General features: G+C 38.0%; 2 protein-coding genes across 2 annotated transcripts; both read right to left on the bottom strand.

Moving 5' to 3' along the window:
• Positions 1–14,373: 14,373 nt before the first annotated feature.
• LOC147544885 (uncharacterized) lies at positions 14,374–14,727 on the bottom strand. The gene has a single exon (XM_086635768.1). It carries the CDS (start codon positions 14,725–14,727, stop codon positions 14,374–14,376), a length of 354 nt encoding a protein of 117 aa, XP_086491894.1.
• Positions 14,728–16,878: 2,151 nt separating this feature from the next.
• On the bottom strand, positions 16,879–20,468 carry LOC147544884 (uncharacterized). Its single transcript, XM_086637639.1, has 5 exons — positions 20,009–20,468; positions 19,702–19,860; positions 18,563–18,823; positions 17,336–18,055; positions 16,879–17,167 (listed from the first exon to the last, which is right to left on the bottom strand). The coding sequence occupies exons 1-5, from the start codon at positions 20,087–20,089 to the stop codon at positions 17,078–17,080; spliced, it is 1,311 nt and encodes a 436-aa protein (XP_086493765.1). The 5' UTR covers positions 20,090–20,468; the 3' UTR covers positions 16,879–17,077.
• Between the last annotated feature and the right edge of the window lie 1,185 nt (positions 20,469–21,653).

Here is a 21,653-nt window from a genome sequence, read left to right as displayed (position 1 = left end):
GGAATTCATAAGTGAGGAGTTGACTGAAGTTTCTGTTTTCGACTATTTTCTTAATCTTATTCAAAATGGACCTTTAGGAAACCTAATTAGGGTTGGACTCTAATTTAGGACTATATATAAGGTCTCTTAGGGATTTGAATGAGGTGCGGAATTTCTCAAGAAGCTTTCTTACTCTACAACATCAAGTAGAGAAAGAAAGACAGCTAATTCCCGAGCTATCTAACTAGTTATAAAGAAGAAGTTCTTCTAATCAAACCACCATTGGAGTTCTATCTAGCTATAAGGTGTGAGATCAAATTTATCATTTGGGTGTCTGGAGTAGATGAACAATACTTGGAGCTCTTGGTCTTCGCATTCGATTGGAAAGGTTCGAGGAAAAACTAGCGATTAAGGTAATCTCTAACTCTTAATTAATTATTAGCTTATGCATGATGATCTTGGGACCTACTAGTGTTAGACATGATATGTCTGAGATTCCGCTTACAACACAAGAAGACACCACAACTTTACAGTGGCGTCAAGCTAATTTTTGTTAAGTTTCGGACTAATCCATGATTGATTAGATAGATAATCATGTCTAAAAGTGTTTTAGGCTTCAATTTGATGATATTGAATGTGATTTAAAAGTTTTGAAATTGATTTTCAAAGTTGATGACTGAAAAGAGTTTCAAAAGATTCGATTTTGATTGATTCAGGTATTGAAAAGTGTTTTCAAAAGAATTGTTTTTCACTGATTTTTAAAAATCATTTGAAATTAAATTTTGAGTTTTTTAGTCACTAAAAGTGTGGACAACAGCTTTGGAAGTAAAAGAAAAAACACTTGGAGTTTTAAATTTTTAGAAGTTTCCATAAGGTACGTCTCGGGTCAAGGGCGCGACAGGGATGCGCCCCAGAGCACCCGAGATGAGAGACAAACACATCTCGAGCTAAGGGTGCGTCTAAGACGCGCCTAGGTAACTCGAGTGCGTCTCGGACTTGTCCAAGACGTAAGGAAGCTTCCACCAGACGTGTTCTAGACGCATCTGGGATGTTGTGGGCATCTCGGTCTAGGACGGAGATGGCCTAGCAGCTTCGGCAAAAGGCCTGGCGCATCTAGGATGCGTCTGGGACGGCCTAGGGAGTCTCGGACTTGGTCAGAGACATCCCAAAGGCTCGGCCTTAGGCCAGACGCATCTGGGCCATAGGCTAAAGTCCTGGTCTAGGGCCAGGACGCTTCCTATGCCTAGGCCGAGATCGAGATGCGTCTAGACGCGTCTGGTCTCGGCCAGAACGTGCTACGCACGACCCAAAGCCCTCGGCCTTGAGCCGAACGAGCATGGGCCGGACCTATGCACCACTTAAGCCTTCTTTGGGTCGGCCACCTTGTTGGGCCTTAACCTTAGTGTCTTAGGTCTATGGGCCGAAGATATACGGGTCTTGATCCAAGTGGGAGTTTTTCTCCTGGTCTCACCCAAATATTACCAAAATTTTTTTGGGCCACCCGAAACGAGTGTTTCTTAAAATTGATTTTGGAACTCGTTAAGAGTCAAACCATATTTTTCCGAAATTGATCCGGGTTCTTCAAAAGCCCAAACGAAGTTTTTCTTGAACTTTATTTAGAATTCATAAAAGATAAAATCAGAATGCACCATTAGTCGAATTCTTCGAATTACTTGAGGTCCTTAGTATGACATAGAGATATCGACAAAAGTATCTCCTCGATTATCATGCATATATAATTGTTACCCTTGAATATTATAAGAATGCATGTGATGTGAATGCGGAAACTAGTATGGTTCTAGGAAGTTATTTCTTTCATTCTTGATTTAAGCATGGATGGGGGCAATTTGTAATAATTTTAATTTCAAGTTTATACGATCTGCGTATCGTTTGAGTCTTGTAATTAGAGTTTAGGGTCGATGGGTCCATTGAAGAAGCTCAAGGATGGGGATCCTAATTCGTGTGGGAGAAATCAATGGAGGTTCAAAGATAGCGAAACAAGAAGAAACCCTAACAAGATTAGATCTTTTAGGACTAAGGGCCATATTAGGATCCACATGTGTTTGATTTATTTTCACGCACGCATTTACTTATTTATTTACGCTTTGTGTCGTGGATGTTAGTTAGGTTAAATAGTTCACTATAACCATATCAAACTAAACGTAATAGTCCCTAAAAGTAATTTTGAGAAAAATGTCTACCCAAACTAAGACATCCTTTTAGCCGTCGATCGAGGAAGGTGGGTAGGCATTCACAGAGTGTCTCCTCTATCTTGGGAAAATGAGGGTAGACTCATGGCAGGGGTCTACACGTCTAAATGTTTTTCTCAACGCTCAACAAAAAAGTTTTGGGTACTCGAGACAAAAGGATAGATTAGGCATTCATTAATGTCATCTATCAACCAAGAGTCATAAGGGAGTGAAGTAGTTCTCTCACTTAGGACAACAGAGTTGAGGTCAGGGCCCTAGTCCGCTTAACTTCAGAGAACTGGGATCATGTTATTCAATTAGAGACGATTTTAAAGAATTATGTGGGAAAAACGAATTTTTCGAAAAATGACAACGAGTTTAAAACTTTGCAATTCTTTCATATAGTTTTAAGATGACAAAAAAGAACTTCAACTCTCTCTCACTTCTCGACAAGGAGAAACTGAATGAGCACAACTTCCTCGAATCGGAGAGAAACCTGGAAATAGTTCTCAGGATGGAAGGCAAGCTGAATGTGCTAGATACTTCAATTCCAGTACTGGATGCTAGTTCGACTCTTGAAAAAAAGTAGCATGATAAGAATATTCGGAAGAGGGCAGAACCAGTAACGTGTCTGATGTTGGCAACCATGGAACCCACTCTTCAAGAGCAGTTCATGGACATGGATGCCTACTCCGTGATTCGGCAGCTTAGGGAAATGTTCCAGAAGCAGTCGAGATTGGAGAGGTTTGAGACCTCCAGGACGTTACTAGACATGCGCCTCGAGAAAAGGAAACCAGTAGGGCCTCATGTTAGTCAAATGATCACGCTCATTGGTAAGCTAGCTAAGCTGAGTTTTCCTTATAGCGAATAAGCGGCTACTCACACTATCCTTCACTCCCTCCGTAGTGAGTTCAGTCAATTCAAGATGAACTACAACATGAATGGATGAGACAAGACACTGGAGGAACTTCATGTGATGCTTCAGACGACTGAACAGGATGTAGTCATAGTGGATCACAAGAAGGATATTCTTAACTTCTTATGATTCTAAAGGATAAAGAGTTTAAGAAGAGTGAAAAATAAAAGAAGAAAATTGTGTCCAAAGGAAAAGGAAAACGAACTGTAAAATCCAAGGATGAAAGTCCACCTTCTGATATAAAGTGTTTCTATTGTGACAGCAAGGGTCATTGGAAGAGAAAATGCCCGAAGTTCTTGGAGGACAAAAAGAATGGAATAGTAGCTTCCACTTTAGGTATTGGCGGTTAATTTATCAAATACCGAAAACTCTCGATTTGGTATGAGATACCTAATGCCCTATCATTGTGAATGTACAGGAGCAACTGGGAACTGAGTATTTGGCTAAATGAAAAGAGATCTAAGAAGGAGGAGAAGCCAAAACTGCTAAGGATGCTGAAAGGGATCAGAATCTTCTTTAGGCACTAGTCTAGATTAATTTGTTTTTCTATTTAGGCATCATCTATGTACTAAGTATTAAGGAGATCCTATAAAAGAGTTTAGTCCTTAATTGAGATGTCTTAAAAGTGCTAAATTAACAACATATACCGAAAGATTCTAAAACTTGGTTATACCTATAAAAGAGATTCATCAAGATGTGACTCATACAACGGGTTAATCCCAATGACAAAGGGATGAGGAAAGAGTTTCCAACATAACCAAGAAAGCTTGAGAAGCGAAGAATCAAATTGACACGAAAGAAAGTTTTGAGTCAAAAACAGAAGTTGGTCGTCGCTTCTAACCTATCTGAGTTGGAACGTCCAAAAAGATATAAATTGAAGAGTACGAATCAAACTCTGTCCCCCGATAAACACTATGGCTAGACACATCTTCCCACACATAATCGAATTCCGTCTAAAAAACTAAAAGGGCCATGAACAAGGATTACAAGGCATAACTTAGCAAATCTGACGCAGTTTCCTTAAAAGAAATTTCAGCTTCGCACAACCAATCAAGAGAACAAAGTATTTGTTGCTCATGATGGTATCCTCCTAATAATTGATTCCGAAGGGAATAATTAGTTACGTAGGATAAGTGGGAGGAAAAGTCGAATGCTTCGACCAAAAGCTACAAAACTGTTAAAGAACAGTGTGAGGAAAAAGTCTAAGTACCTACCTCGCAAGACGAATAGAAATTCGTCAGAGAACTATCAAGAAATTGAAAGTTACTCGAAAGAAGATATCTCAAGTGTTGAGAGTATCACGTTTCTCATAAGCCCTGAAGGTCATTACTACTTATCTAAACAAGCTCGGAAGATTGTAATCTTACTGATAAAAGATACGAGCACATATCTGCGCAGAGACGAAATCAACTCTATTATTGGCTAGGAGTAAATAGATTATGGAATCCTTTCTCATCAAGATCAGGAACTTGATAATTTGGTCAATGGAGCGAAACCATTGGACGTTTGTTTTCAAGGAAGAAAACTGAGAAGAATGAAAACATTGGAGTTTCCCATAATTAGACGAAGAAGATTAAAATCGTGGATTCATACCACGAGACTATGAACCAGTTCTTACACCGATTTATGTTTAAGTCCATAACTAACACAAGGAAGTCAAAAACCGTAACAGTCGCCGACTTTAGTGATTAGTAAACAAACATGCTTCGGAAGATCCATCAAAGGAGTGAAACAAGCATGAGTTGGAATCTTCGATTCGAAGAGGAAATCAAAGACGTTTGATTCCTAAAGATTGAAGAAAATCTTGAATCTCAGAATTTTAAGAAGGTTAGTGGGAGTAACGCTTTTCAGGTCCGGTGTGAAGTGTACACACTAGAATTGAGAACAACATAGGGATGTTGGAATCAGTTAAATGAAGGACCACAAGGGATGAAATGCTTTCGACATCTTAGATCTATGAGTATAGATCAAAAGATGATAAGACTAAAATAAGAAAACTTGGGGTTCTTAAAAGTCTAAATACGAAAGACTCTAAAAGAGACATTTGACTCAAACCTCATAGCGCATAGCTCGGCAAGACTCAGAGTCAGGTACCCCGATGAGCAAGCACGCATGAGGAAGATGGTTATGCTATACGCATAAGATCGGTCATGTGAGACATGATTTAGCATTTACCCAAGACATCTCGAATATTGGAGTATTGAGATGTGTTAACACACGAATTCAGATAAGAAAAATCTAAAACCACAACTAACATCCTAAAAGGCTTGTAAAATTGCTAGGATGAGTTAGAGCGGAGAAAGTTGAACATGTCGATGCAAATTTTCAGACATGTAAGGAAAGTAGGCTGAAAGTGTTTCGAGTCGGGAACAGTTACAGACTCTACAAACGAAAAAATGGAAGCCTTAAATCTAGTTAAGAGTTACTAGAAACCATCAATGGAAGATCAAAGGAAGCGGTCTTCGATTAATTGATAATAAGCAAGGTTTAATCAGACTACACTCGTAATCAACTAAACTGTCACCTAAGACCAAGTATGAGAATCATACATAAATCTAAGGAATAAGGTATATTCAGAGAATAACCTTGACTAGTAAATTGAGTACGTAAAAGGAGTTTTACGGAAGAGGCTGAAATTTACAAACTTTCGCTATCAGAAATAAATTAGTTATTTCGCAGTCGTCTAAATTTGGTTTAGTATTTAAACGACAGTCCACGGAAAATAAAACATTCCAAACAGGTCTGTCAGATACGTGATCTGATGATTGAAATCCTATTAAGTGAACATAGAATATTTCATTATTATCTCCCTAGTCCAGGTCATTGCATGGACAATAATGACTTGGGAAGACTAGCACGTGAGGTCGACGAGATAGCGTTGCTTCATGGGCTATAAGAATAAGAGTATTCGAATCGACTACGTCGGTGTACTATTAGGAATATACACTGGATAACCCTCAAATGAGAAGTATATGATGAACGTCAAAACACGTTTCATTGACAAGATTGAAGAGATTCCTCAAAACATGGGTGCTTCACTCATCTTATGTAAGGAATGTCCGACTTTGGTTCCGCCAAATGCTGTGCCGTAAAAGGAGGTTATAAAAGCGGATACTGGAAAAGACATGTTAGACATGAAGCTGAGTGGGAGCACAAGAATGGATTGTGTCGTCCTAATTACATTAGGAAAAAATGTCTCAAGGCCGCTTGATGAGTAGCAATTGAAAATACGTGGCCGCGCTCAAATGGATAAAAAGTTAATCATTTGCCTTTGATAGTTGTGCTCAAAATCAAGAAAGGTTGAATGACGTGACGTATCAGATGTGATACAAATTGACACGGGAATCGAGCGTTGCACTTGTTTAAAGTACAAGAGGGAGTCTGAAGAAGATGTCCTTCGACCAAAGTTGCAATGCGAGCAATTTTTCGGATAGGACAATTGATGAAGAAGATCATCAAGTCCGGACGATTTAGGGGTCGTAGTGTTTAGCTAGAAACCAACTACGGTTGTCGAATTACGAAGTAATTCGCGCCTAACTTTGACCGAATCCTACATCGAGTTACACAAAATAATGTCTATTTGATCGGATGATATGACTAGTGGGATGAAACATATAATCATGGGAGAGCCCTATAAACATGTCTCATAGGCCTAAAAGAAGTTTAGGCAAAGATAACATAAAAGCCCGAAAGAATAGATTTTGGATCGGGGCTTAAAAGTGGAGTTTTGAGACGCGGATTGGGGGCGACCTTGGCTGGGCGGTTCCCTTAATGTGGTCGGTAAGATCTGCCCAGTTGGGCTTGATTTGGACGGCCAAACTAAGAAAACATGGAAAATAGAAACAAGTTTTATTTTCGACTATTTCCTTAATCTTATTCAAAATGAACTTTTAGGAAACCTAATTAGGGTTGGACTCTAACTTAGGACTCTATATAAGGTCTCTTAGGGACTTGAATAAGGTGTGAAATTTCTCAAGAAGCTTTCTTACTCTACAACATCAAGTAGAGAAAGAAAAAGAGCTAATTCTCAAGCTATCTAACTAGTTGTATTGGCAAAAAATAGCATTGGGCCTTCCTTATGCGCCCACCCTCGCGTAACATGAGAGGAGTGCCTTCAGTAGCCTCTATGGTCTGGCAAGGAAGCCCACCGAAAGCCCAACACGCCTCGTAAGCCCAGAAAGTCTAAGCATGCTTACTCAAGCCCACGCTCCTGGCATGCCAAGATATGGTCTGCCATGACGATCCACCCACACTCCAGCTAGCTGTGCGTACACGTGGCCAAGTTGTTAGAGATTGAGGAAGTCCAATCCTAGCATTCTGCTACACGTTGGAGTCATGGTAGAAGACCGAGTCTTGCGCTACTTTAAAGGAGTTATGGACCATTTCTACGAGCACCGAACAGACTAAGGTGGCGGGTATCGTAGGGCTACCCTTCCCTCTCAAGAGATCAACGGCTACGGAGGCAGTCTAGTGGGATCCTACTATTGCGGATCTAACAAACCTGCGCCCCAAAAGTGGTTACTATCCTCTACACTCTACAAATAGGGGATCAGACTCTCACTCGAAAACTACTTACTCATTCTCTACTTAGCACTCCAGAAGCTCTACTCCGATCACTTCACTCATTCTATACTAAGTTCCGGCTAGAAGTCATCTCCTTCGACAGACCTCTGATCTAGGCTAGCCTAAGGCAAAGATTCCGGCTAGAAGCATCCACGAAATCACATCAAAACTTGCTAGAGGCTTCTCGTTTATCTCATACCTTTTCAGTCTACCCTTCTATAAGCAGGAGCCTACCCTTCTATAAGCAGGGATTTACCCTTCCGCAAGCAGAATCCTACTCTTCTATAACCAGAAGCCTACTCTACGAGTCGTGCCACCCCGACGCTAGCATCATTAGTAACTCTATCTTCGATCTATTTACTTTGTTTTATCGAACTAAGTTACTGACTTGACCGTCGGAGGGTCTTGGCCGACACCATCTCCGGTGCCCTTGGACTTCACGGTTTTATTTCTCTTGTGCAGGTTTACAGGCTACTGGTATCCGTTTTCTACCCTGACATTAGCCCGACAGTAGTTGTTTCCTTCTCTGATGTTTGCCTACCCATCTAACCGACTACCAGAACCGACCTTCTACCCGTCAACCGTCTATTTGAAGCCCCGAAGCCTAGTTGCTGGTGCCCACCTATCGATCTCTCTAACCGTGTGACTTTCTATCCGTCCACAGTTTGGCACCCACCGTGGGGCCCCGACAACGACTATCACAGACGACCTTCGCAATGGCAGATGACATGGTAGCCTCTACGATCGACGTTTCAGCCCAGATAGCCGCTCTCACAACCCAAGTGCAGGAGAATGCCCAAAAGTTCAAAGCTCTGAAAGAAGAGAATTCTCTGATGAGAACAGAGAACCAACTACTTCAAGAGAAGATCACTGAGCTCTCTGTACCAAGAACAACAGGAATAAGGTTCCGAGCTCCAGTTTCTTCAATGCAACCTTTTACTCCAAAACCAGGAAGTTCTTCCAGCCAACCAACCATGCAATCAACTACTATCAGTGGTTCTACAACACTATCTGCAATTCAAGCTGGCTCTGCAACACCTTTCATAACGGCTCTACCTTCATTCTAGAGCTCTGCTCTGCCCCTACACTCTACTCTGCCCTTACATTCTACTACTGGTCCTCTTTTTTCCTCTTCAATGTTTACCGTTCCTTCCCCGCACACTATGGCAGGAGAGACGACCCTTAACTCACAAGATGACATTCTAAACTTGTCTTTTACAGGTACTCCTCTAGAGCAGGTCATGGCTAGGAAACTCGCAGAAATAGAGGCAATGATCACTAGGATCCTTGGAGTTCCAGCCCCACTAAGGAAGAGTCTACCTCAGAGCTACGCAGACTCATCGTTCGTTGATGTTATTGCCTTGGTAGAAATGCCTAAGAAATTTTCATTCCCTAACATGAGAATGTACGATGGAATTTCCGATCTAGACGATCACATCGCTTCATATAAGCAGAGGATGTTTACCGGCGCAATACCCAGAGATCTCAGGGAGGGGTGTATGTGCAAGACTTTCGGTTCAAGCCTCGTCGGTGCAGCTTTGCAGTGGTACATGAATCTGCCCAACAATTCCATCGCCTCTTTTGCCCAGCTCACAGACACATTCGTAGAGCAGTTCGCCAGTAGCAAAAAACTAGAAAAGCTATCTGGGGATCTCTACCGAGTCCGCCAGAGAAGGGGCGAGCCACTCAGAGACTACGTGGGGAGGTTCAATCGTGAGAAGGCACCTATTAGTCTTGGGACCTATTAGTCGTGGGGAGGTTCAATCGAGAGAAGGCACCTAGTATGGGGATCTCTTAGTTAATTATTAGCTTATGCATGATGATCTTGGGACCTATTAGTTTTAGACATGAGATGTCTGAGATTCCGTTTAGGACACTAGAAGACACCACAACCTTACAGTTCTAGCTTTCGAGTCGAAAACAATCTCATCAACAACTTGGTAGAGAAAGAACAATGTCTTCTTATCTTTCTTTTTGTTCTCTCTCAAACTAACTTTTTGGACCTGAGAGAGAGCTTAATGTGCTACCCGATCAACTGGTTCTACATACCCAAATTCGACAACCTCTCAAATTTCTTGGAAGCCAAATAATGCTTTCATTTGAATACACCATTAATCAAAAAAAATTCCACAAAATCGCGGAAGCTGAGGTTGAATTGACCCGTTCATTTTGCAATCCGGTTAGTAATCACAAAATATTTCTGGCTCGGATACCAAATGCTGAAAATTAAAAGAACTTAATGTTTATATGATAAAAGAAAATTAGAAGAATTAAGAAGATTAAACTTGAATTTGATTACTACTCTTAACTGATTGAAAATAAACTACAAAGACTGGTTTATTTATAGACCAACATTCTACCCACTAACTATGATCACTACTAACATGATCCCACTAACTTATCCAGCAATCCCACTAATTTAACTATTAACCCCATTAACTTACCACTAAATTAACCCTCTAATTATTTAATTAAATAAACTAATTAAATTTGAGTTTAGATAAAATTTAACAAAAATAACGTATTTGGATCAGTAATAACAATAAGGCTAGAATTATGAAAGTAACCATTCCTTTGGTTTCCTTCAGTGCTCCAGTACTAAATGTTCATGGATACGGAAGCTCTGTTAATGAGAGTATTTGGTATGGAACAAACACCAGTTGGGTAATCAATGCTCTTACAATACTTCACCATTTCGCAAGCAAAATTCAAGCTTCGAGTTGTTGAAGGTTTTGCTACACACCAAGCTTTTTGTAGTTAAAAATGGAACAAAATTCTCAGTCTGATAACAATGAAATAAGACAAGAAGAAGATGAAGAAAACATTACTTGTTACCTTCTGATCATCTATTTATGTTTTGTTATATGTAATGATGTTTGCAGATGTGTCAAACAATTAACATGAACACAAAATTTTATCGAATCTTTGTTATACGCTGCTAAAATCGTTTAAAGAAATGGGAGATTTTGAGACTTTTAATTTGGTTATTCAATATGAAGTCTAGTATTTTCCATAAACGACCTGATGGAGACCATCCACCTAATGGGCCACTCGGCAATACACGGCCAAGCCCAAGTGAGGTTATTTGGCAAGAATCTATAGTGTCCAAGTGTTAGGACGTTTCCTTATTTTAGAATTGCATTTAAGTTAATAGTAATCAATAAGAATTTAAAAGTTATTTATTTTCTATTTCAAGTATATCTAGAAATATCTAAACCACTAAGAGGGTGTTGAGCATATCTTTATTTTACACCTTTGAATATTATTAATCAAGTTTATCGTTTTTATCATTATTTTATCAGTTTTTTTAGTTAGTTTATCATAGTTTTAATGGTGAATTCTATTACCTTAACGCTTTCGCAACAATCTACACCAGCTGGTATTCAGAGCTTGAACAATCTGGGGATAGATGAATTTTTATATGGGTACGTCTATTCTTGAATGTTGAAAAAAAAAATATGTTGTGATCCTATTCGAGATGCATGCCAATTTTATGTTGATCGAGAAGATGAAGGAAAAACTAATAGAGTTTCCAAAGTTCCACTCTTCGACAATCAATGTCACATAGATTTGGATTCAACACATAGAGGATCTTTTCAGAAATCAAGATGTTCATGCCGAAGATAAGATTTTTCTGTTGAACAACACTTGTCTAAGAGAGTCTGAGAAATTTAACGTGATGTATTGGAGACTCGTTAATCAAGGAAAAGAATTCATAGATGATTGGGCTCAATTGAAAAGTATACTCAGATATGATTTTCTTCTCTTGGATGAATAATTATCTTATGTTGAAGCAAGAATTGAATCGCAAAACTATTATCCAAAATTCTTTCAACCACCGTGATCGATATTGTTGAAAGAGAGATTATTGATAAAAAAAAAATACTAATCTTTCAATGACGGGGGAAGAAAAATTTCATAAGACGAATAAAGAAGAAGAAATTTAATTAAATAACACAAGTCCGGATAATTTGTTTGATCCATATATAATCCTAGGAGATTGTTTCGAATCATAAAATACTTCCGCCTCAATTTTCGTCGTCATTGATATCAACTCCTAAAAATCAAACAAACCCTAAAACAAAAAACAGACAGAAAATGGTTGAGGATATAATGTTGAAGGGTACATAGAAATAAAGTAAAAGTGTGATGTTAAAGTATTTAGAGAAAATAACAATATAAAAGAGCATGTGGGTAGGAGAGCGCTTTGTGTTTGATAAGACAGCATCATTGAAGCATGGTTTGGGTTCTCTCACACTTTGTTAGGGATATAAGCAACAGGTTGGTGATCCCTATTCTAATTTCACTTCACCGTGTTTTAAAGAAGATGCATGGGGTTATTTTCCTTCTTATACTATCATAACATTGACAATGGATTCTTTCGCTACTGGTTATAATATAAAAAATCAAAATTGAGTCCAATAAAAAACAAGGAGGACTTGATGCTCATTAAGTAGATTTACATAATATGGTTATTGGTGTTGCAACGCTTATCTTCGAGGGCAATGATTTGTTTGTAGTGCTTCGCAATTGCAAAAGAATTGAGAAGTTAGAAGACGAACTTCCCCTATTCAATATCATGTTCCTATGAAGTTTTTATATTCTTCGATTGTTTACGTTCAATGAAAAAGTCCATAGAACATTAATTCGTGACACACTAATTATTTCGTCTGCAATAGTGATTTTATGTGATGATTTGGTTAAGATAATTACTGCCTTGACAATTTACGAGAGAGTTTCAGTTTATAATCATCACGAAGATGGAAGTGGACAGATTGTTCAAGTGACAAAGTGGTTGAAGGATCTCAAGGTTGATTTTTTCCATCGAGAAGGATGTGGTATGTATTCTCACTCCTTTTGTTCAAAGATGACGGGAGATGGTATTTTCAAGTTCTTAAAAGATATTGTTAATCTGTGGCCATCCAACTCAAAACTAATTGGCAATGAGTGGAGAGGACCTAGACATTATATTTTTGCTTGCTAGATGACCCTTCTCTCATGTGGGATTATTCTCACACGCCCCCTCACGTGTGGCATTTTTTTAGCCTATCACGTGTTTTTTCGGGTGATGTGGAGCACGTGTGGCTTTTAAGCCTATCACATGTGGCCCTAGATTCTATACCATGTTAACTTGTGGTCATCCTACTCAAAATCAATTAGCAATGAGTGGAGAGGACTTAAACATTATATTTTTGGTTGCTAGTTACGCTTCTGCCATGTGAGAATATTCTCACACGTTCCCTCACGTGTAGCGTGGTTAGCCTAACACGTGTATTTTTTTCTCGGTGACGTGGAGCACGTGTGGCTTTTAAGCCTATCTCGTGTGCGTCTAGCTCTGATAGCATGTTAAATTTGTGGTCATCCGACTAAAATACAATTGGCCATGAGCAGAGTGGACCTAGACATTTTACTCTGGGCTGCCAGACCCCCTTCTCCCATATGCTCCCATACGAGAGTAATCTCACAGTTTTGACTACTGTTTTCAATTTCATTTTTTGTTTTGAACTCTTCCTGTTAATTGCATTCTTAGTTTGATATCCTTCCATGAATTTTCATTTTATGAAGTACCCTTTTAATGGTTGTTTAATCTTAAACCAAGAATAAACATTAGTGCTCCGCTTTATTAGTGTTAAGTTTGTGGTCATCTAACTAAAAATCAATTGGCAACGAGTGGAGAAGACGTAAAAATTATATTGTTGGTTGCTAAATCGTCTTTCTCACATGTAGGAATATCCTCACACGTCTCCTCACGCATGGTCTTTGTTGAATCTAACACGTGTTTTTTTTTTCTTTTCGTCGAACTTAAAAGTTTTATCTAGGTTGCTAAATCGTTCTTCTCTGTGGGACTATTCTCACAATTAGTTTGTAAAATAGATCTCTTACTTTTTAGAGAGGGCAAGGTTGGCCAAGAGATTTAGAGGGAGAGGGAGACCGGTCGGGAGATAGAGATCGATAAATTTAAAGAGAAAATTAAAACCCTTGTATTGATTGGTTATAAATTATTATTATGTGTGTATAGTTAAATTTACAAATAGATTCGAGATATTTACATGTAGATAAACACAAAAGACTATATTTGAATCTATCATGGGTGAAGGATAACAATGGTATTTATGGTGGAGTGGGACATGGTGCCACAGGTGGAACCAATACCAATAACAGTTAGATTCATATCTGGTTGTTGTCTTGCTATTGTAGTTATGATATTGTTCACATTCATCTTTTGACAAATTCAGCTCCATCTTATACTAATAAGTTTTCTTAAATTTGACCATTGAAGTCGCATTAGGGTGTGAAACTCACTTTGTCTTGGCAGGTAATATTACTCCGGAGTGAAAAACATTTGGATACCAGAAGAGATATCTAAACACACATGATAGCCAAAACAAACTGTCAGACATTCAGGAGTCAGTTTTCCTTGTAGTCTTAATCAGACTATTGAACCACAATCATGGCCAAATCAATGATATGTGTGGTAACCTTTTTCAATAACCTTTTCAAAAATAAATCAATTAATTATCATTGTCATCATGAGAATAATAAAGTATTAAAGAGGACAAAAGTATAATAAAAAAAGTTGGCTCATGGAAACAAAAATGAAGTTCAATATTTCTCAAACACAACACACCAACAACTAAAACAAAATTGAACAATTAATTAATCAAGATTAAAAGAAAGTTGGGTCATGAAGTTGAGGATGAACTTGGAAGATTGATTCATCAATAATCATCTATCCATCTCATGAACTTCACAACTCTCTATAATACTCTCCAAAGTAGGTTTCCAACATTTGGTAATTGCATCAACTTCTTCTACTTTCCTTGTCCCTCCTTTCTCAAGCTCTCCCAAAATATCTTTCAATCGCATCTTCCCTCCTTTACTTCCTATTTGTGACATGAACCTTTCCAACTCTTCTCTTGTCAACACTATCTTAATCCTATTACCATTTTTCTTAAACCCACCTTTCTTTGTACCATATTTACTTACCATGCCACTTACTTCTTGATCTTCATTTTTCTCTTCTTCTATCTTCTCTTCATGTGAGTTTCTTCTTTCATAAACATTCACACAATTGCCCATAAGTTCAAAGACTTTCAAAGCCACTTTTGGATTGATGATGAGTGGGTTTTTTGGTTCCTAGAGTAGTGCTTGATAATTGTGTTAGGAGAGAGGGAAGGGTGGGTACTTATAGTTAAGATTAGGTAGATTTTCAACTCTTTTTAGAAATAAAATGAATAATTAATTAAAATTGAGTCTTTTTTTCCTACATATATTAGGAATCCTAAATCTTCATGCTAGACTAAATGAATGATTTGAAGTAAGAAACCAACATGAACAATGTAGAGTGTGAAGTTGTCTACTATTTTAATGGAGTTTGTCTGTCCCTTAATCACATGGAAACAGTGTCTTTTGAGCTTATTTTGATATCTAGTGCCCTAGGAAGACAAAAAGCCTCAATTATTTTTCTTGGTTGTTGTCAATAATAGTTGAGAATATTTCTCTACAATAGAACATAAATATAATACAAGTAAGTTCGAACTTCAAAATCACCTGTGAACTTATTGATATTGCAACTTATATTATTTCATTGTGGGTTCATCTCAAAAGGTACAAGGTCGATCTATACAGTAGAGTAGCATATACGAACTAATTTCATATGGATATGTTTTATTTCTACGATAAAACTGGTAGTAGGATGCTGAGACTAAATATAATCACGTGATACTTAGTACAAAGAATCAAGAATACAATTTATTCTTTTAGGTTAAATAAAGTAATAAATATTTAGAAAGGAAAAATAATCTCACCCACAAAAATCACTTCAACAAATCATCAATGGCCTTTCAATTCTGCTTGAGATTGCAACAAAAAAATAAATAAAATAAAATAAAATTCTGCATGAGATTGACCATTGACTCCTACTTTTCCTTCTCTTTTTCTTATTGTTAGTTCAAATTTTGACCTACCTAATCATCATTCCCCATGTGAATAGGTGAAAAAGGTAAAACAAGAAGACTAAAAAAATACTCAAATAAAAATGTTACTCTGCTTGATTAGGCGAAAATGTAGACGGCATGATTTAGAAAGAAAGAGAGTTATACTTTCTCTCTCTAAATTTTGTCCGCGCATATCATGCAATTGGGATTGTGGCATGGCAAAAGACTCATTTTTCATTCTCAAACAAATGAAGATAACAAGGTTCAAGTACTTCTCACTGTCCTTAACAAAAAAAAAAGTACTTCTCACTACTTCTAAGGACCGATTGTCACTACTTCAAATAAGTGACTTGTCTATGGAATGGTCACTCATTTCAAATATTACTAACTACAACTCCACCATCTCAACAAAAAAAAACTAGAACTCCACCTATCTTTAGGATACATGACAATTCGATGCAAACTCGTGACAATATAATTATGTAAATTAAGATATTATAGCCCATCTAATGAAGTTACATGAATGAAAAATGATCTCTATAATCAATACCTATGGTGATACTAACATCAACATTTTATAAAAATGATAATCAATAGTAACATTTTCAGTTTCATGAATTGGTAAAGGGACAGTATTGACCACAGATACAAGTCCTAGATGCAGATAAAAACCCTTGTAGAAAACATGGACTAATTTTAGACAAACTTAGAATGAGAGACTTTGATTTATATGGTGGAAATTTGCAACCTACTACTTTTGTCTATATTAACCAACTTTTAATTTTTAATCGATATGACAAAGATTCTGATATTCTTTTCTGAAATGTTAATACGTTTTATTCCAAGGTAGTCAAAATTCTCAAACTCCCATATCGAGGAATGGATACGCAGGCAAACCTTCCCGACTAACACGGCTTCTAGAGCCAAACTACTAAGATAAGAGCTCCAAGACACTCCAATGTATCTAATGTGGTACTTAACCACTTATGCAAGATACCCTCAGATTTATCCATATGGGGGGGTTTACCTTAACCCTAAAAAATCACTTACTTCCTTTCAACATGGCAAGTTGATTCTTCATTGAACTTGGGGCTTCAGGTTAAAACAAATCTAGATTTCAACCGACCGATCATTTTCTTTGATCAAGTGACTAAACACAATACATCGATTTGGAGGATGTTTGGAACCAGAGAGCAACTTACCAGCAGTGACTCAAGCAAGCAACCAGTTAAGAATCAATAGGGTAACAACTAGCAACCACATCAATCCAACAAAAAAAACCTAATTAACTGAGTTTCTAGATGTAAAAGATTGCATCTGAGTCTTAACTAAGACAACACTCAAAAGTAATTTATTTACTTAAATCCTTGTTCAAACCTAATAACCTATATATGCATATTAGCGTCTTTAAGTTCATGTAGAAGTCTAAAACCAACAACAAAACAACAGATAAATTGGTATGACGACGATGCAAATAGGGACCAAGGGAAGTCTTACTGAAGACGTTGGCGCTTCTTTGCAAGATTTTCGAAGATCAGTTGAACATCAGTGGGCGTTATTGCCTTCGATGGGTCAAACGACTCCTGCAGAAACAAACATTTATAATGATTTAGATGAGTTTCTAAAATAGCAAAGAAAATAGTACATTTTCTTTTAGTCTCGATATTATGCAAGAATATATACAGAGAATATACCGATGATGTCCTTGATTCTTGTTTTTTTTTTGTTAAATAAGACAAGATTGAACATACCATGAAAGAATGAAGCTCATTCTTCATATCTGCAATGCCATTCAGAATCTCAATTTTCTCAACATGACCGAGTTTGTTGAGAAAATTTAGTTCAGCTCCTTCCTCCTGTTGCAACTTTTCTTGCCTCTTCGCTTTTGCCATCTTCTCATATTCCACAATTGTATCCTCTTTATCGACCAAGAAACTAATTCTCTTTTGGGTATAAATCTCTACGCATATCTCGCACCTGCAAAGAAGATCCCTCCAGATTTTGGAGAGAAACATGGGCTTCTTCTTCTCTAAAACAACTGGAGCAACTCGCAAATCAACTCCAAGAGCGCATTCGCAACCTGAACCAGCATTTTTGGAACATTCCGCTAACAGTGGATTGTCCTCGGAATTTTCTCCAGGTAACTGAGTCTTCTGAGATAATGCAGTTTCAGAATCAGTAGGAGTGAACGAAGATGCCATTTTTGAAGAGTCGGAGGAGGGTATACAGATTGGAGGTGCATCTATCTTCAAAACTGTTGCTTCTTTCTTACCACCTGAAGGAGGGTGGCACGATCCATTTTCGAGAGTACCCAATATATTCGCTTCTTTCTCACCACCTGATGGAGCCTCACATTGCTTCACTTGAGCCCAAATGGATGGAGGATAAAGATTCAAGAAAGAACACTTGTATGCACATGATAGGCAAATAAAATCCTCATATAAGGGTTCATCTTCCTCGTCTCTTGGTATCTGAGAGATGCACATAAATCTTGAGTACAATGTTTATAGTCTTGCAATATAGATCCATGAACTGAGGAATGCAAGATATTATGCCTTGACTTATGGAGAAAAGAAAAAGGTTGCCATCTGGCCAGGGGAGGAAGCTGTGAACTGGTATGCATAATACTCAACACAACATACTTGTATAGTTCAATAAAAGATCCTAATGTGGATTTTATTTTAATTCCAACGGGTATACCAGGTCTAAGGAAGAGACCACCAAATTAGAGACAGCCTTCCATGTAAAAGGTTATAGATCAGGCCAGAGTTTAAAATTTGAAGCTGTATCATAGGATATTCTTACAGCAAGCAAGATAAATGGTAGTCAAATATACAGTTTATCTACAGTAGAAGATCCGGTGGATTTCTCCCCAGCCAAACCAAGATATCATGAGAGGAAAGATAACTGACGAAACCTAACCAACAATGAATACTTCTGACTTATAGAAGACAACAGAAAAACTAAAAGAAACCCACCTCGTCAGAAGAGTCAAGCCCCAGATGGTTTTCATGCAGCCAATCCTCACATATGCAGCACTGTATCATCTCCACCTGTTCTTCAGTATCTGGGTCAGGATAAGGACGACCACATGTGCAGTATGCACCTTTGAAATTCTGGTTGTATGAGTTCTCTGAATTTTCAGGATCTTTATCTGCAAAGATTTTGCAGTTGAACTCTCCAAACTTGGAATTCCCGCAATCACACTTGAAGTTTCTCTTGGTCCACAACTCCACAATCTTACGCAAGTAGCAATGTGCAATAAACGATAAACTTCTATTGTAAGTAGTACATAAAATGTAATAAGTATTATAGGAAAAGAGAAAGCTAGAGTGCTAGACGATTCCCGCTCCCTATAAAATATGATCATAACATCAAACCTAAGGAGCTTCTAGGCTCTAGCAATACACACGATCCATGTTAAAAATCAAGTGATATATGTAGGTCCATTTTATCTTTTGATTCGTATCGCAGTATTTGGTGCAATTGCTTGGTAAATACAACAGAATTCGGAACATAAAAATCAAATACTGAACATGTTAATTATAGTGTTAGTGTGTCACTAATCAGCATTTTAGACTTCTTACAAATAAATGGAATATAGAAACTACATTAACTGCGTTAATCTAGAAGCCCAATCTCGTTCCCATTAGGAGAAAGCCAAAACTTAAACAGCTAAGTCGTTATCTTTAAAAAAGAAAAAGTAGTTACTTGATTTTTCTAGGGATCCCCTAACATGTGTCTTATGGGCACATATTAAGTCACTAATATCTATTTAATAAGTCAAAGTTTAACTTCACTCACTGATTGCGTTCATTCCAGTGTTTTTGAGGTAAAAAAACGAAAGCTTGTATACCTTAGTTATCATGTGCCCCAACATGATAGGAAACCCTTTTCCCAATCTAAGTATTATTTTTCGGGTTCTCCAAATATGTCCCTCACATGAAGCAAAAAAAGTTTTACACTTTTAGCTAGTAAATGTTCAAACTAGCTTCATTGGTTGTACCGGTCCCAATTGAAAGTAGAAAATATTAATGAGCCAGCAAGTGCCCTAAGGTCAAATGTTAAGCAAAATCTTATTTATCTGCATTTTCGCGAGAAATCGGAAAGGGTTTACCTCGTGACCGTCATGGCATGACAAAGTACAAGCTGTGCAAACTCCAGCATTACCATCAGGAGTACAAGTAAGGCAGGAAAATATAGCTTGTCTCTTCATATAACCCTTTGAGTATGTGCATTCTTTTCCATCATCTCCTCCCAAAACCAAATCAGCTTCCTTCAAAATCAAAAAAAAAAAAAAAAAAAATTGACAAATATTAACCCAACCCAACTTACTTGAACTTCAAAAGAAAACCCTAAACTGAAAATTTAAATTGGAAGCTAGTAAAACCCTAATTCCCATATAAGATATAAAGTAGACTTACCAACTCTTGTTCTTCAACATCTTGAAGGTACTCCTGGATTGACACAGTATGCTCCGTCTCGTCTTCAAACACATCAGCCATAATATCACGAATTCGAAGATTTTAACGAACTTGGAAAGTTTTCAATAATTTACAGTTTCTCTATTAGAACAGATTCCTAGCGAAACCCCAAAATTTTAGAGAGAAATTTGATCGAACCAATACCGAAAAGCTAAAAACCCTAAATTGATACCCTAGAAAAGAAATGACCTAAGCCTGGGTTAAGTAAAGTATGCAATCGAGTACTTCGAACATTTTTAGGGCATGAAATGGTGGGATTTCAATTTTCTATGGGAGGGTTTGGAGAGAGAGGAAGAGAGAAAGGGAAAATGATATGGGTCAAGTGAAGGTGGGCTTTAAGGATATTTTCCCGCCAAAAAGGAGCACCGAGTTGGCGAGTTGGCCCTGTTTAATCCTTCTCGAGGAAATTGGGGAATTTGTATAAAAATCATTGAACTTATTTTAGCCACATTTAGGGTCTAACAATGGTACTGTCAGTGTCATGTTTGGTATTAACAGAAACCATTGAGGAGTCTGGTCTGAAGAGATTACTTGGTATGTGGATCCCTTTCGAGGTAATTCGATTCTCGCTCGATTGGCAGGACTAGTTTTTGCGACTTTTATCTATCACATATGGTCTGAGCGCAACAATCGTATCTTTCGAGCTGAAAGTAGACCACATGAAGTGGTCTTATGTGGAGTGGTTAGTGAGGTGAAAATAAAGGCAATGGCTTGGAAACGAAAGATAGTGGCAACCGGTAATGCTAGGCAAATTTTGGACCTGTGAAACTTAACTTTACCACTCACTGTACAGGCAGTTAAAACTTGTAAATGGCAAAGGCCAGAGTCTGGTCAGATTATTATCAACACAGTCGAGGCCTTTGACCAATAGGTTGGGGGCTTTGGTGCTATTTTGAGAGACCACCATGTTGATCCAATGGTTGCTACAGCCTCTAGCACACATAGGGTCTCGGTTATAGTGCATGAATTGCAAGGCGTGAAGGCTGGTCTACAGTTAGCAATCAAGTTGAGTTTCAACGAGTTAAGATTGCCACTGATTCCTCTCTAACAGTGTCGCTCTTATCGTATTTGGCTAAACATCCACCTTGGCATGCAACTCGGTTGGTTCGTGAAATTAGATCCTTATGGACCCAATTAGAAGAATGCCTGATCATCCATGTGTACAGGGAGATAACCAGGCAGCGGACTACCTCTCAAAGATGAAGCCAACCAATGGGACAATAGAGATGCAACCGGCATACTTAATTTTGTTTTCATCGTAATTCCATTGTATTAGTTTTTCATTTCAGTTGATTTAATTGATTCAGTAGCAGTGTAAAGTGTCGGACCCTTCAACCCGTTGACAATTTCAAATAAAAAACAGGAGAAAATGCACTATTTATTGGAATTGTCTTATAGCATCTCCAACCTCCGCTAGCTGAGGTCAAAATTTCAAACTTTTAGCCTTAGTCGGGGAGGTACAAACACAGTCGGTTAGTGCACAGCCCCAACCGACCATTTTAACCGACTTCGGGTTTAGGGTCGGCTGAAGTTCCCAACATGACCGTTGGGGACATTCCAACGGTCATGTTGGGGATGAACCCTA

This window comes from Eschscholzia californica, unplaced genomic scaffold (assembly GCF_041429995.1).
Source record: "Eschscholzia californica isolate CP2 unplaced genomic scaffold, dmEscCali1.0.p SCAF_4, whole genome shotgun sequence".
NCBI lineage: Eukaryota > Viridiplantae > Streptophyta > Magnoliopsida > Ranunculales > Papaveraceae > Eschscholzia > Eschscholzia californica.
This window is presented reverse-complemented; position numbering and strand designations above follow the sequence as displayed.

Bases quoted from the DNA above. Each gene is read 5' to 3' on its own strand.
- LOC147544885 (XM_086635768.1), bottom strand. From the start codon at position 14,727: ATGGGCAATTGTGTGAATGTTTATGAAAGAAGAAACTCACATGAAGAG.
- LOC147544884 (XM_086637639.1), bottom strand. From the start codon at position 20,089: ATGGCTGATGTGTTTGAAGACGAGACGGAGCATACTGTGTCAATCCAG. The intron at 18,824-19,701 runs GTAAACCCTTTC...TACTTGCGTAAG, and splicing joins CATGCCATGACGGTCACGAG to ATTGTGGAGTTGTGGACCAA. The intron at 17,168-17,335 runs GTATGTTCAATC...TTGTTTCTGCAG, and splicing joins ATGAGCTTCATTCTTTCATG to GAGTCGTTTGACCCATCGAA.